This window comes from Gavia stellata, chromosome 2 (genome assembly GCF_030936135.1).
Source record: "Gavia stellata isolate bGavSte3 chromosome 2, bGavSte3.hap2, whole genome shotgun sequence".
NCBI lineage: Eukaryota > Metazoa > Chordata > Aves > Gaviiformes > Gaviidae > Gavia > Gavia stellata.
In genome coordinates, this window is record NC_082595.1 from 45,613,887 (window position 1) to 45,629,009 (window position 15,123).

Genomic DNA, 15,123 nt, shown 5'->3' on the forward strand with positions numbered 1-15,123 from the left:
GGTCAGTCCTCATTACTCCAAAGCTCACACTTCAAGTTACCAGGCATCAGCAATTACATAATTAACAATTATGACACAGGCAGACCCTGCTTAAGCCTGTGAAACATATGAAAACTAGTATAGCTATCAGCTAAATGAAACCCCTGAAACTTGCTTAAGACAGACTCTTGAACAATTTTAGAAAATGAAGGCTTAATCTGGATGTGAATATGGTATTGACACTTTAGTTTTCTGAGCAGTGATCAAGAGACTCGTAGACTTAAATACCTGTTTATTCCTTTCTCCCCAAACCATGTTAATTTATCAATTAAAATACATTATAAAAGCCTTCTTCCAATAAAAGCAAGTACTTTGAATTGTTTCTGTACATTAAAATGCCTCATCAGTCCTTCTGTTAGCTTGTGTCCATCTAATATTTACGAAACTGCTTAAGGAATATTTAAGATGCTTTGAATTTAGTCAAGCCAGTAGAGTCAAGCCACTCTACTGATGTGTTAGTTACTGTGTTCCTTACCAGTAAAATGGTTAACTTTTCACCCAAAGGCAGGACACTGCTCAGTCTACAGTCCTAAAGACCTAAAGCTGAGGATTTCTTAGGAATACAGAAGGATTCAGAAGGATTGACTACAAATCCTATTCGTTTCATTCACATGTAGGGACTGGTCACTATCAGAATAATTCACGTGCACAGTACAGAAATTTAAGATCACACCAGGCCTTAAAGGTACTGGCCCTCTGCTCATGTTCAGAAAGTCTTTGCAATAATTGCAGTGGGCCATAAGTTTGTATTTCAATGAAACCAAACTGAATGCAAGACCTGAAGAATCATATTCCAGGAAAATCAAGACAATGGCTATCCGCAACATACAGTATTTTCCTACAGATTTCCCAAAATCTGCTGTTTTTTGTTTGCCATACTACTCAGACTGAGTACCTTCAGCAAAGCTGGTTTCAAAGGCAACAGTAAGGGTCATTGTCTACTGCAACTACAACACTTGTTGCGACAGACTTTATTTGCTAAGAAATGTAAAACTCTGGTTAGGTAACAGGGATACCTAGCTAGGCAACAGCTTTTCAGACACCTCTGTTTACAAAATGCTATTTTACATCTTCCATAATAGGACCCAAACAATAAATAGAAAAGAACGAAGGAGTGGGTGAAAACTCCTTGACTTATGAAACTGTGCTATATCAAGGCACTATATTTAACCATCAGTATAAGGGAGAGAAGGCATAAATGGATATATTGCTTTGTAAACTGAATTAATTTAGTAGAAGAATCTAATCAAATCAAATCTGTAGGATTCTGCTGATTTGTTGAATCCATCAACAAATATATATATGTAAAACTTTGTCCAGCGATAGCTTGTAAGAAAAATATTTTTTCATAATTTTAATACATTTCTACTGTAATGAAACTTTGCAACAGTTGCCATGTCACTCATGACAGAATAAACATCACTAATACATTGTTTTATGTATAACTTCGTTTCAGAAAGAAGGACAAGTTACTGGTTCTTGTTACAGTAGCATCTGAATAACCCCCTTTGAGTATGACTGGCAAAGCTACGAGTTAGCAGTTCCCTTCTCAGTATAAATGAAAACTTAAGCATGTTTCCACAGTAAGTTCCTCAGTTTGGTCAAGACAGCTTCAGTCCTTGAATGTTTTGTTTCAGATTGAGCAACTCTTTTTCTTGTCTTGTTTTCTCCCATTTGAAGGCTAGCTTGTTGGCTTTCTTCTCCATTCTGCGTTCCTGTGCATACAAATAATAAATTTACAAAATAGACGTAACATGCAAAAAGAAACCATTCTAATTAACAGTTCTAGATCATAAAAACAGCAGCAATCTGGACAATAGTATTATTTATGGCACTAATTATTAGCAGTCAAATTAATATGTGTACCACCAGGATTATCACCTTCTATTAGCTGAAGCTTCTAGTATGCTGGCAATTTCTGTTCCTAAATAAAACAACTAGTACATCGTTGTGGTCAATTAGATTTTCCACATTTCTTTCAGAGACTTTTCACTTTGTGTGATCTGAAACATCATAACTGTTTTCTTTGCATCCCTACATAATAAGGAAATATGAGGACTCCTTCCAAAGTTATGTACGTAATAGTGGCCACAATAACAGCCTGAAATTTCCATATAGGAAATTAGGATGACAAAATTATGAGGTTAACTTTCGTTCCAGTGATTTTTTTTTTTTAAAGAAGCAGTAATTAGTCCTTTGAGACCAGCAAGTTTTTCCCATTAACTTCCAGACACCAGAACAAATGAGCTTTAAAAAAGTTAGTAAGACAGAATTCAGGTAATATAACATGTTTTTGCAGGATTTTATTTAAAATAAGGTGTACCTTTCGCTCCTCTTTTATTGCCTGTTTTCGAGCTTTGCGATCCTCTTTGCTCTCGTCTTTGGAACGGGGCTGTGTTGATGCTCTTGGCAGGTCACTGCTGTTAATCATTTGCATGCGTTCAATCTGCTTAGCAGTAAGACCTTTCTGAGGCAAGATATGTAAGGGAATTCCGGTCTTCTTGGAAATTTTTATTGGTTTGGGCTAAAACAGAGAGCGCGTATGTATTAATGGTCCCTAGCTTTCTCTCCAAGAAGTGCACATTGCACTGCCTTATCAGTATAAAAACATGAGGTTCAGTTTTAACAGTAATAAACATGTAAGTTCCCTCACACTATTTTCTTCCCTCAGAAAAACGCACATTAAACCCAAAGTAAGAAATCAAACACACTCATGAGCAGAGTCTGGCCTCTCAGAACAAGAAAACATTTCTCCCTTTTATTTAAATATTACTGAAAAAAAAAAAAAGAACTTAAGTAGGCACTTAATATTCCTTTATAAGCTTTCAAGAAAAAGGTTTCCTTTCAAGATCACACACATCTGGAACATCAAGCTGTGCTCTAATGATGGGGAATGGTCTGGAAGGCCAAAGAACTTGAATAAATTGTTTCAAACTGTAGAAGAGAAATACAAGCATATTTTCAAGAAAAAAACCCTAATACATGGTTGTGAGACACAGATTACACGAAGGTATATCACAGATAACAAGAAAGTTCCTTGCTCTCTCTGTTTCTGCCTAGCTATTACAGAAATTTTGAACTTACTCAATTTTCCTTCTAATAGAAAAAAATATATCCAAATCCTTCTTCAGTGAAGAAGTAATACCAGAGGCTAACACCCTCCCCAACCCTCTTTTCTGCTCCCTTCTTTTCAAAACAGATATCCATTGAGAAAACAATCACTTTTGTCTCAAACTTTCCCAAGCCAGGTTGTTACTCAGAATAAGCTTAATGATTTTACCTTTGATGGTTCCTTGATAAGCGTTGGGTGATTATATAAGTTTGAGTATGTACCTAGGTCATAAAGGAAAAAAAAAAAAAAAAAAAGTAGTGAAGAAAGGGTTGCAAATAGAAATTAGGTAAATTTATTATGAATTGTACTATTATTTAGTCTTTGAAGATATAAAATTGCAAGAATTAAGTTATTCACGTAAAAGCAGTAGTTTTATCTAGCAAGAATTCCTGCTGTTGTGTTTCAGAAACATAAACCTTTTTACCTAAAGCACTGATAGAAAAGTTCTGAGATCACCTATCATTTACTTTGAAATCCTAGAAACAAACAAGGGAACTCCAAAATACTTACTCAAAATGGATTCACAATCCCACTTTTCATTTGGTTCATCAATAACTACAGCTACTATTTCTTCCTTTTCTTCCTCACTTTCTTCATTCACAGGAAAGTCTAAATCTTCACAGGGTTCAAGAGAATCCAATTTCACACAACTTTGAAGAAGTCCAGAGAAGAAAAAAAAAAAAGGTTTATCTTGTCTTGAAAACATGTAATTATGTAAACCCAGTCTCCCCTCAGTAAAACCCCAAACCAAAGAAAGCTATTCTTAATGAAACTTGCAGCAAAAATTAAGTTTCCGTAAGTAAGCATTCCCAAAATAAACCAAAACATTAGGACAAGAGACACAGTCGACAAAAAAAGTATTTCTGCATTTCAAAATTATGTGGCACACCATATTTGTAATTGGAGGGCAGGAAGAGAAGAGTGTATACCTTTTAGTCTGTAAGAGTGAATACTTTTTAGTCTTTAAGAAAAGCAGCTCGAGAGGTGATTATGTGCTCTGCTACTGACCAGTCATCTTTCACCACAAGGGACACATTACCATATCCTTCCATCACGAAACACAGGACTAATGTGAGAAAATTTAGCCATTTAACTTTGGGATAATATCACCTGCTTTAAGACAAAGTGAATATACTATGGAACTGCAGTCTTACATTGACACAGGGCTGCTTTATAAGCACTGATTTTTGCAGTGCTCCAAACAGGGGTAACCATGCAACAGTCGCCTGTGAGTTTATTATCATGTAACTAGGTATACAGTGGAATCAGCTGCACACCAGCAGGACAGAATATACTTGGCTACAGAGTCTGTTAAAACAAAAGTAAAGGTATAAGGAAAAAAGGTAAGTTACACTAAAAAAAGGAAAGGAAGAATGCCTCTAGATATTACTCACAGTAAATTCAATGCCATTATACAAAAGGAGCATAATCTCACATAAAACAACTAAATGCCTCCACTTAATTTTATCATCTCATAAGCTAAGACTGACATTCAGTGACATAAAAAAATGGTTAATACTCATACATAGCTGCTTTTATTGTGGGATGTCATCTTTGAGTACATGAACTGGAAACAACATACCCAAACTTTCAATATAAACACAGGATTACATAACTACTTATGTGAAGCAGTACTTCTGGGAATACATACTTCTTTGCTTTCTCTTTGTAGTAATCATTCAGGACTTCCTGCAACCGAGCATTGTCTGTGTTAACATAGCCTTCTAACTCCACGTTATCCAAGGCTCCAATTTCATCTTCATCAAACTGTTCAAAAAACTAGAATAAAGAAGTAGATAACTGTAATTAGATCACATTTGTCATGCAACTTCTTGATAGCTTGAAGATCTACACAGTTCTATTTGTCCCTTTTCCCTCTCCCCTCTCATTTCCTGAACAACTGCCAAACACATCTGCAGTAGGATTTCCTCCTTACCGTCAGTACTCTTTCAGCGTGGGAGTCATAAAGTTATCTTTTAGTAATATATAAATCAGCTTCTGGAAAATGTTTCTTATTCTGATGCATTATTTCAAACTGTACACTAAAAAGCCTGTCACTGCTCAGGACAAGAGTTACACCATATTTCCACTGTTTGGACATCATTTCATGAATGTATACTTGCCACAGTGGGGAGAAAGGGCGAAAGAAGTGAGTCTTTACCAGGCACTTGTACATGATTTGCTGTGTTGAACTGAGCCTCTCAGACAAAAGTGTAACACCACCTATGAATGCTCATTCTAGCGACTGGAATAATTTTAACTATAGCAGTGTTAGGCCTTTTAATTGGAATTAACACTATAAGCTATGTAATACAAGCCACTTACTGCACACAATATTAAATGCGGAATTATGTGCAAAGAACAGCTGTTTGATGCCCTGACTACTGAAGGCAGTAAGAATTTGCCCAGACATACAGGACACCACTTTATGAGATGAATCAAAAGACAAAGAAGCATTTAACACTCTGACTTTTAACAGTTACATTCTTGAGCTGCCTCACCTTCTCAAATCTGTCATCCAAGAGGGTTAACTGCTCATTCCTTCTCATTACTGAAGATGTCATAGAATATTCTGTGAAACGACTCCTGGTTTCTTCTTGCATAAAAAGAAATTCTTTTGTCTGTCCATTAACCCCATCATCTGATAAAGGACCTTCTGAATCATAGTCTTTATCATTACTGCAACTATCCTTTTCATCACTATCATCCTCCACATCTTCCCATTCATCTTCATCCTCAGAGTCTGATCCCCTGAATGGAAGTATAAAACAGTTTTAGAATAGTACACGGACCTTTCCACAGCTCTGACCAATGTTGAGCTATCTGAAACAATTTGGCAATAATAGATTTAAATCTTGAGAGGCAAAGATAAAAAGTGGTTATTTTCGAGCCAGTGAAAGAAGACAAGTTTAGCAGTTACGGTGTTGCCAAAGTCAGCATAATATTACTTTTGTCTGAAAGTTGGATCACACATCTGTGCACTGAGAGTGAGGTTATGTTTACATTCAGCTATACATGTCAAAGTGGAAAAAGAAAAGTACTAGCTGCATTCTTGAATATTAAAACTAGCAAAATTTCTCATTGTTCATAGAATGATGAGAATGATACCAAAACCTAAAGAAATAATATGCAGTGGGGTATCCCATGAAGCATTTGTAAATGTTCTGGAAACATCCATTAGCTTTCATCAATATTATTACTGACGTATTTTAAATGTGATAGATGGTAATGTTTTAAATAGTTCAGGAATCCTATTATTCCATACATTGCATCTGTAAACAAATACATATAATCCATGAGCTCAAACTAACAAACGAAACCCATCTCTTGGATAACACATGAAAACTTGATTTTGTAAGTTACCACCCATATAACACAAGGCAATACCTTTTACCTTTAACACACCTAAATATTCAATTTGAAATCTGAAACCATTCTTGCTTCCTACAACACCACATGAAATAACAAATAGCATCATTCCTATTTACACATGACACACAGTTCTACAAAGCTCTATGTACCCCTTTTGTGGTTCATTTGCTTGTAGAACAAAATCATCTTCCAGGATATTTTCTGGATTGTCAAAGTCAAAATCATCATCAAGGGCTGCAACAATGTCAGGGTCAAAATCTAGCCGTGGTCCTAGAAAGTTAAAAAAAACCCCAAGACATAAATATGTAAGTTTCTCTGACATTACTAAGCTACTTTCCTGGACAAAACCCAATCCAACTAGACTGTTAATTGGCACTAAGGCAAGATTAAACCTAAGAATCACAAAAGTCCTCAGTAATATTTGTAGATTTGATACAAGCCAGGGCAAGTCACTAGCCTCTTGTCAATTTTCCTCATCCAGAAAAGAATAGTCCCCAGAGGTCTTAAGCTCCATAAATGTATTTTAATATATTTCACTTAGAATATTGTAGAAGAAAAAATATCCAAGTTAAAGTCCTGTATGATCAACTGCCAACCCTAGCTCCCACCCCCAAAAATTCCCTACGTTACAAAAGGTCAGAAAGTGTTTCTCCACTGCAACTATAAAATGTGTATTTAGCATCCTTCTGTCAGGACAGAGAGAACTACCACAATTAATTCCTGTTACAAAGTATTAAGACAGCTGTAAAGTGAATGTTCAGTGCAAGCATGGATACATAAAAAAGCATACTTACAGCCTGTAACACTGAAATAATACTAATGAAGGAAAGTAAACACCAGTCAGCATTTGAAAAGAAGAAATTCTGAGAGTGAAAATCCAGTTCCAGACTTGGATTCAAACAGATGGAGTAATAAATCAATAGTATTATCTACAGTTTTCCCCTGTTACTAGTTTATATTTGCTACACAATTAGTAAGAGCTCATGGATTCCACCCCTCGCCAAGCAAAGCTAAAAAGCTATTATTAGCGAATCCCAGAAATAGGTGTCAAATTGAAACACAGGTCTCGGAGATCATTCTTTAATGTCTGCTATTGAGCCTGTTCTAAACCAAAACTAATATGGCACTCTAATCGAAGCCATAATTACCATCTAGTACCTAGATGGCAGTTCACGTTACAGAAAGGTAAAAGATTTAATGATACCTGAAACAGGAGCAGCTTTATTTAACAAGCCTACATCCTCTTCAAACTCTGTGGCAAATACTGAGGAAGGCAACTTAATAGATGGAGCCTTAGAAAAAGAAACAAAAAAACAACATCACAATGTACTTGTTCTCAGTTTCTCATTTGGGAAACATTCTCATTAACAAAAATGTGCAGATAATCACGTGACCAAAAGAAACTCTGTGAGCGCTACTTAAATATTAAGACAAGCGCTACTTTATTGGTGGCAAGTTTTCAAAGTTATGCAATGAGTTAGGTAAAGTGCTGGCAGCGCTAACTCTCATGTCAATATTCTCCAGGTATAGAGATAGCATTTTTGCATCTCTGCAGCTTTTTAGAGAATGGCTGTACAGCAGGCACAATGAAATTCGTAATTTTTTTTGTTTTGGAGAACACTAACACACATTTGAAGTTACCCCTTTATTGAAAGGCTTATTAAAAGCTTACTAACATGCACATCTAAAATAACTTTAAATCTTATGCAGTATCACCAAACTGTACCTGAAGGTCCTTCTGACTAAGAACATCAGTTTTGACTAAAATTACAGTATTTGGTTAAACCAAACTCCCTCAATTAAAAGTGACTGACTGGCAACCGCATACTTCATTGCTTGAAATTACTTATTGATTTTCCATTCCAACACGATCTAGCATCATGACATTCCACAAGTTACACCAGCAATTGAAAAGTTTGTTTTTAATTCCCTCTGAGTTCCGTTACATTCCCCTTTAAAAACATGGTGTACTGGTAATACAACCTGGTATATTCGTAAGTCCCAGAGCATTCAAAAGTTCAAAGAATCTTAAAACAAATGCCAACCCCAGAAAAACACATGATTTGTTCAAACAAATACCTTTGTAAGCCACCTCTGACAAGAAAAGCTTGTCATGGGTACACAAAGTGTTTTAACATTGTGCTAGCAAAATACCATTCATCAATCAACTTTGGCTTGTCAACTTTTGTTTTTACTTGTAGGAAAGTCTGACTAGGGGTCAAAAGGGTCCTATATATATACAGGGAGAGAGAGAGGGAGAGAGAGAGAGATCAGTCACGATAACACTTGTCGAATATAGTTAATGTGTCTACAGGATGCTAAACTCCAAAGAACAGCATAAGATTATTATTAGCAAAATTACTACTTACTGGAACTCGCTGAATTTCATCTTCTATGTGCCCCTCGCTTGTGACAACAATTCTGCTTTGCTGTCCATGCACAGAAGGAACAAGCTCAGAGGGACCAGAGGCTTCTTTTAGATGCTGCAAATAGTCATAGTCATCATCAAAGAAGACTCCATACTTCCGCTGCTCTTCCCTTCTTTGCTCCTCATGCCCCTTGGAATTGTAAAAAGAAATACATTTAGTTACTTAAGCCAATTTGAAACTTATTAGCAAAAAGAAAAGTAACACATCTATTGAGAATGCCTGAATTCTAAAGTGCTTGTAGTCCTCTCTCCACTCATTACCCTAAGGCATAGCCAATTAGAACATTGTAACCATCTGGTTCAGTGTTCAGGTGCTGTCCCAGCAGCACCTTAAACAACTTTTTCCATACAGTAGCATAACTAACAAAACCTGTTTTTTCAGGGTGGGTCAGGCAATCTTTGTTGTTGTTTTTTTAATATGTTTATATCCCTAATGCCGGTTAGTCATCCTTCAACCCATCAGCTAGTAACTCACAACTATCAAATTCCCTACAACATCCCCTTCTTTTTATTAAGCTGGACTAAAAACTACCTTCTCTCAGGCTATGTTTTTGAACTGTACGACTGCATATCCACTTCTCTCTCCCGCAGCATTTATCTGAATGAACCTCAATATTAAAAGCGAGTATTTACTTTCTGTGTAGGCAGCAGAACTCTCTGGGGTGCAGTATCATCAGCAGCAAGTGGATCCCTCTGACTTCTGTGCACTAAGTGAAACGTTACCGCTTTCTTCTTCTCTATGAAGGGTTTCTTTTTCTTGTGAGGCTGCAAAAGGACATTTGGTTAATCATTAACAAAAAATGAAATATTAAATACACCTAAAAAGAATCTTTTGCCTGGAGCATGCTACTGTATTCCTTTTAAGGCAATGCCTTATAAACATATACTTAAGAGACAAAGCAAAAAGAGACTAGTGGTAGCTTAACTCTTCTCACCACATGCACAACAGCCATTTCATATGTTCTAGTAGCATATGCAGCTGTATTCAGCTGCAAAATGGCAATGCACCAGTACAGTAAGTATTTGATTAGAGCATATACACATTAACATATAATCCTAGAAAGGAATTTTTAATTAACTACTTTCTAAACACAAACTTCACCCAAGAAACACAGGAAACTGACATAAGGGAATTCATCTAGACACACCCAGCTTCTTGAAAATTGTTTAGACAGCTGTTCCTACACCAGTAATTCAGTATCAACCATGAAAACTATAGACTACACCATTACACAGACATAGCTCTAACACCAAAAATCTAGCTATGTTCTAGATCAACAAATATCCGAAGTATTCTTAACTGGGTGAAAGCCTTTTGGTGAAAGTTAGCACATCTGACTTGGGGAAATACTTTTATCAAAATTTCCAGCTTTACGTACCTACCAAAATGTGTTAATAGCAGATATATGTAACTTCAAAACTACTCTACAGATCTAACCTATCTTCTTTACCTGTAACTTTAAGTATACAACGTTACACACCATGTCATACCGAAGTTCAGAGCGTATCAACTGCTATTGTATGTTTTGAATTAAAACCCCCAAACTGCGCTTTAAAATCTTATGCTTGGAGCAACCATAAAAGGAAATACAGCAAGTTTTTGGAAGCCGGCAACGCGCTACCCCTACGAACAAACTTGCCGGTGACTGATGGTACAAGCGAGGTGCTTCTAACGCTGCGACGCCGCACGAAGCCGAGCCGGAAAGCCGACCCCCTCTCTCACGGGGGCTTACCGCCACAAACCTCGCTTTAGGCTGGGACGCGCCTCAGCCGCGGCGGCCCGGGCGGCCCAGGCCGCTGGGGAGGCAGGCCGCCCCTCAGCGCGGCTTCTCCCACGCCGCCGCTGCCTGCCGCCTCCCCGGCCCGCCTCCCCCTCGCCGCCGCCGCCACCTCCCGCTCCCTGTCGCGGCTCCGGGGCAGCCGGGGCAGCCCCCACGAGCCGGGTGGGGAAGGCTCCCGGAGAGCCCAGCAAGCAAAGCGGTCCACGCGCCGTTTCTCCCCCCAACCCGCGCTACGGAAACGGCCCGATTTCAACCCAAGTGCTGGGGGAGAACGGACAGACACGACAGTTCGCGAGCCGCTGGCGGCCGCCCGACCCCTCCGCCCCTCCTCACCATGGCACGCGGGCAGGCCGGGCAGCGCGCGCTGCCCGCCGGGGAGGGGAGCCGCTACGGCCGCTCCCGGTACCCCGCTGCTGCTCGCACTCACGCGGGCCGGCCGTCAGCACCGCCGATCTGCGGCCTCCATCTTGGGATAAACCAGAGACCAACGGGGGGAAACCCACTGTGGACAGTTTGGTTTTTTCCCCAGTAACAACAACAAGGAGAGCTTTGTCAGACTTAAATATCACTTTAATAAAGGAGAGGCTCCGTGAACGCAAGCAGGGTACTTCCACCGCACCCTTCGCAGACACACTTTCCTCCTTCTCCCCCCAAACTAGTGGAGAATGGTTCCGCTAGCCAGCGGGCCGCAATGGCAGAACACTTTGGCGCGGGCCAAAGAGCAATACGCGTGCGCAGTACTGTCTCTCGCAGAACGGGGAGGGCGGGCGGGCGGGGCGGGGCTCGCTGGCAGAGAGGCGTGGCTTAGGGCTCGGGGCTCCGCCCTCTGCTCCCGCTGCCAGGGGCGTGCCTTAGGGGCGGCGCGGGCGCCTGAGGGGGCTCGGCGGGGCCGTGGGGAGAGGTCCGACGGCCCCTCAGCGCCTTCCGCCGCCGTGAGGCAGCGCTAGCGGCGCGGGTGCCGGGTGGGTGCTGGGGAGGCGGGGCGCAGCCCAGCCTGGGGGAGTGGTGCGGTGGAGGTGGCGGGGCGAGGTACCGGGGCGAGCAGAGCGTCTCTGAGAGTTGGCAGCCGCCTGTTGGGTGTCTCCCCCGCCCCGCCACCGGTTGCCGCCTCTGCCCGCCGCCGTCGCGTTCCTCCCGCGCGCCAGCCCTTGGCGGCGCCCCCTTGCGCGCCGGCCGCGCAGCGCGGCTCCCTGAGGTGGGCGCTCCGACGGCAGCGCCGAACCCTTCCCCAGGCTCCACGCAGGCAGAAAACCCCCGGCGCGTCCTGCAAGGGCGAGGCTTACAGCTGCGCGACCCTCCGGTCCAAGCGGAGGAGGTGAGAGGAGGTTACGTGAAGAGACACGAGTCATTTTACTGCACGAAGTGCTCAGGCGCTACAGTAAGCGACAACGACCTTTTATAAAGAGCCTGTGTGAGGCGGGAGGCACAGCAGTACGCGCCTTCCGCCCGGCAGAAAGACAGGGCCTCTTCAGCGAGCTGTGCCGCGGGGCTCTCGGACACACGCCTGTGCAGCCTGGCTCTGCACAAGCTCATATCCAGGCTGAATTTGAAGGCTCAGGTGTAAATAATACGTATTCATATTAACAGTGTTTTGCCATATATAAGTTCTTATTTCTTGTGATATGACACTCTAGCTGCACAGATTATATCCATGCTGTGTAGCGTGCCTGTGCACAAACAGACGCACACGTACATGCTCCTCGCTAAGAAAAAAAAAGCACTGTTGGTATTTTAGGAATATGATGTAAAACCCGTTTGTTACATTTCAAAAAGAAAGTGTAAGACACAGAAGGGAACGATTTCTTCCATGTGCATATAGACAGTTAAAACAATAACAACTATGGAAAGGTTGTTACTGAAAATTAAGGAAGAATTATCCACATATTATATGTGGATATGTATGCAGCTAAATATGTATGTATACCTTAAAATACTAGCTTTAATCACATTTGAGTGGATTTCATTGTTTTTCAGTAGGTGTCACTAAAGTTCCAAAAGAGCCCAGATTTTCACTCTAACGGCTATTGTTTTCTGAAGTCTTGCATCTTTACCATCAAGTTTCATGACATCACTCTCATGGAAGTGCACAAACTAATCTAGTCTGCTCCATCAGTTGAAATGATTCCTGTACTCAGAGGATTCAAATTATCCCTGCCTATATCCGCGCAAAGGCTAGAGCTTCCTTTCCTCTTGCTTCCTAAGAGTACGTGGTGAGTATCTTGTTGCTGTCAGCCATCTGAAGGTTGTAGCACACACTTCGCAGTGCAGGAAGGTTAGCAACCTGTTGACTGCGTGCTGTGAATGGGTTTTTCAGGACTACACCGAACAGGAGCAACTCGCTTCCTATAGTATGTCTATACTGCAAACCCAGTGACAGGTGGAATAGCAGAGCTAGGTTTTCACAAGGTAACCAAGCAGAATCACCCAAATACAGTGCGTAGCATTTATTTGTGGGGTAACAAAGTAGATTAGATTACTCCCTGTTGCTTCCAGGTCCCTGAGGTAGCTCTGGCATCCATAGAAGTGCGAAGTACTTGTACGTAGACTTGGTAACAGGAATACACCTGACAATCCCCTACACCTGGTGACCCCCTATCTAATAGTGGCAGTACTGCCATTCCATATACCCCAAGTCTGGTCTAGGAGTATCATGTCAGTCTGGAAGTGGGAAAAATTAGTTTTTGCTCTCAGCTCTGTTGCCAGTCGTCTGTTTCATAAGTCTCAGGGTTTTCTGTCTTGCTTTAACTCACATCCCCACCCTGTATTTCCTGTTTAGATTCTAAGCGTTTAGGGGGAAGCACCTATATTACTTGTCCACACTGTGATTAAAACAACAGTCTCCCTTATCACAGAAGATTGATAATGTATGCCAACAGTAATACATCTGGAGATTAGTTTTAAAATTGAGGGATTAACAATAGTAAGCATCATATTTCCTCTTTTGTTGATACCTAAGGGTGAGTCATCTCTTTCCAACTGATTTATGATATATCAGAATTCAAAATCCAGTATCACATGTATGTGAAATGTGTATGAGAGAGTCTCTCAGATGGAGACTCCACTTAAGCTTCCAATTTCATCTAAGCCTTACAAGGCCATCCATCCCACTGTACCCTTTCATTGTGTTCTCTGCTGAGACACCTTGCAGTTTAAACTCAGCAAAGAGCGTCTACAGAGACTGAGGGGAAAAGTGCTCAGGTCACTAACCACTTCTTTTTTGCTTATGGGAGAAGAATGGTCAGTATTGGAATGGTCTCACTGTCGAGGCAGCCACTTGAAAAATAATATGCTGGAAGCATGCATTTCCTTAGCATAATCAACAACTTGCCTTCCATGTGAGGAAATTTATGCTAATAATTTTTCTCTTAGTTCTTGCAAAGCCAAAGTTATTACAAAGTAATTAAAAAGCAAAAGTAATTGTCAGTCACTTTGTAATGTTAATAGATTGGCAGACATACTGCTGACTAGGTTGAACCCTCAACCACTGAGCTATAACACTAACTTTGTATTTTTAAAATAACTATCACCACTTTGGACATAGCTCTGCATGAATGCACTGCCCACAAGAGAGCTACCAGGTGTGTTTGAAGGACTCCCAAAAATCAAAGGAAGGTTTCAGGAACTTTCCTTCATTTCATTTCCATGCAGAGGGACTTTTAATTCAGTGTCTGGAGGCTACTTTCCAACAAGTAACTGCTCTCTGAAGTTAACTCCATTATACATGCACATGTACTTGCTAGAGATTCAAGAACAAAATATTTTCTGTAAAGATTTTCTGAACAATTTTATTGAGGCAATTTTCTTCATTTTATATTTATATATATTAATTTATATATGTATCTATAAATCAAAGAGCTAAACAGTTGTCTAAGGCACTTGGAACTGTGCACAGCAGAGTATCCTACAGTACTGTACAACTAGGCAGCACACATTTTTTTTTTGCTTGTTAAATAAAAACGCCATAAAACAAGCATAATATATGTACTGTATAAAAAAGATAATACATATCCTATTTTTCAGATGACAATGTTGGAATATGTTTGTGTGTGTGTATATATACATAGGTATATACTACAGTACAGATAAAACCCCAAGCAGCAGCTATCATTAATTTGTAACAATTCCAGTTATTTACATTCACATGTATCAATACACCTATGTAAAATGCAGTATCAGACCAGCCGCTTCTTAAAGTTACCATATTCAGTTGCTCTAAGTCAAGCTGCTAAAATACAAGTAAACGCATTCATTTTATAATTGTTATGAAAAATACACACTACATAAGCTGAAAAGTTATCAGTATTGAGTCTCCACAGCCTCACATCTTTTGAAAGTCATTAAACATGTGGAAAGCACATTTTAAAATGCCAGCAGTTCTAAGCTGATAATGT

General features: G+C 40.2%; 1 protein-coding gene across 1 annotated transcript; it reads right to left on the reverse strand.

Moving 5' to 3' along the window:
• Positions 1–899: 899 nt before the first annotated feature.
• LTV1 (LTV1 ribosome biogenesis factor) lies at positions 900–11,100 on the reverse strand. The gene is made up of 11 exons (XM_059834181.1): positions 11,066–11,100; positions 9,585–9,716; positions 8,893–9,081; positions 7,728–7,815; positions 6,673–6,793; positions 5,653–5,902; positions 4,803–4,930; positions 3,662–3,801; positions 3,320–3,372; positions 2,363–2,563; positions 900–1,754 (listed from the first exon to the last, which is right to left on the reverse strand). Exons 1-11 carry the CDS (start codon positions 11,066–11,068, stop codon positions 1,641–1,643), a joined length of 1,419 nt encoding a protein of 472 aa, XP_059690164.1. The 5' UTR covers positions 11,069–11,100; the 3' UTR covers positions 900–1,640.
• Positions 11,101–15,123: the final 4,023 nt, after the last annotated feature.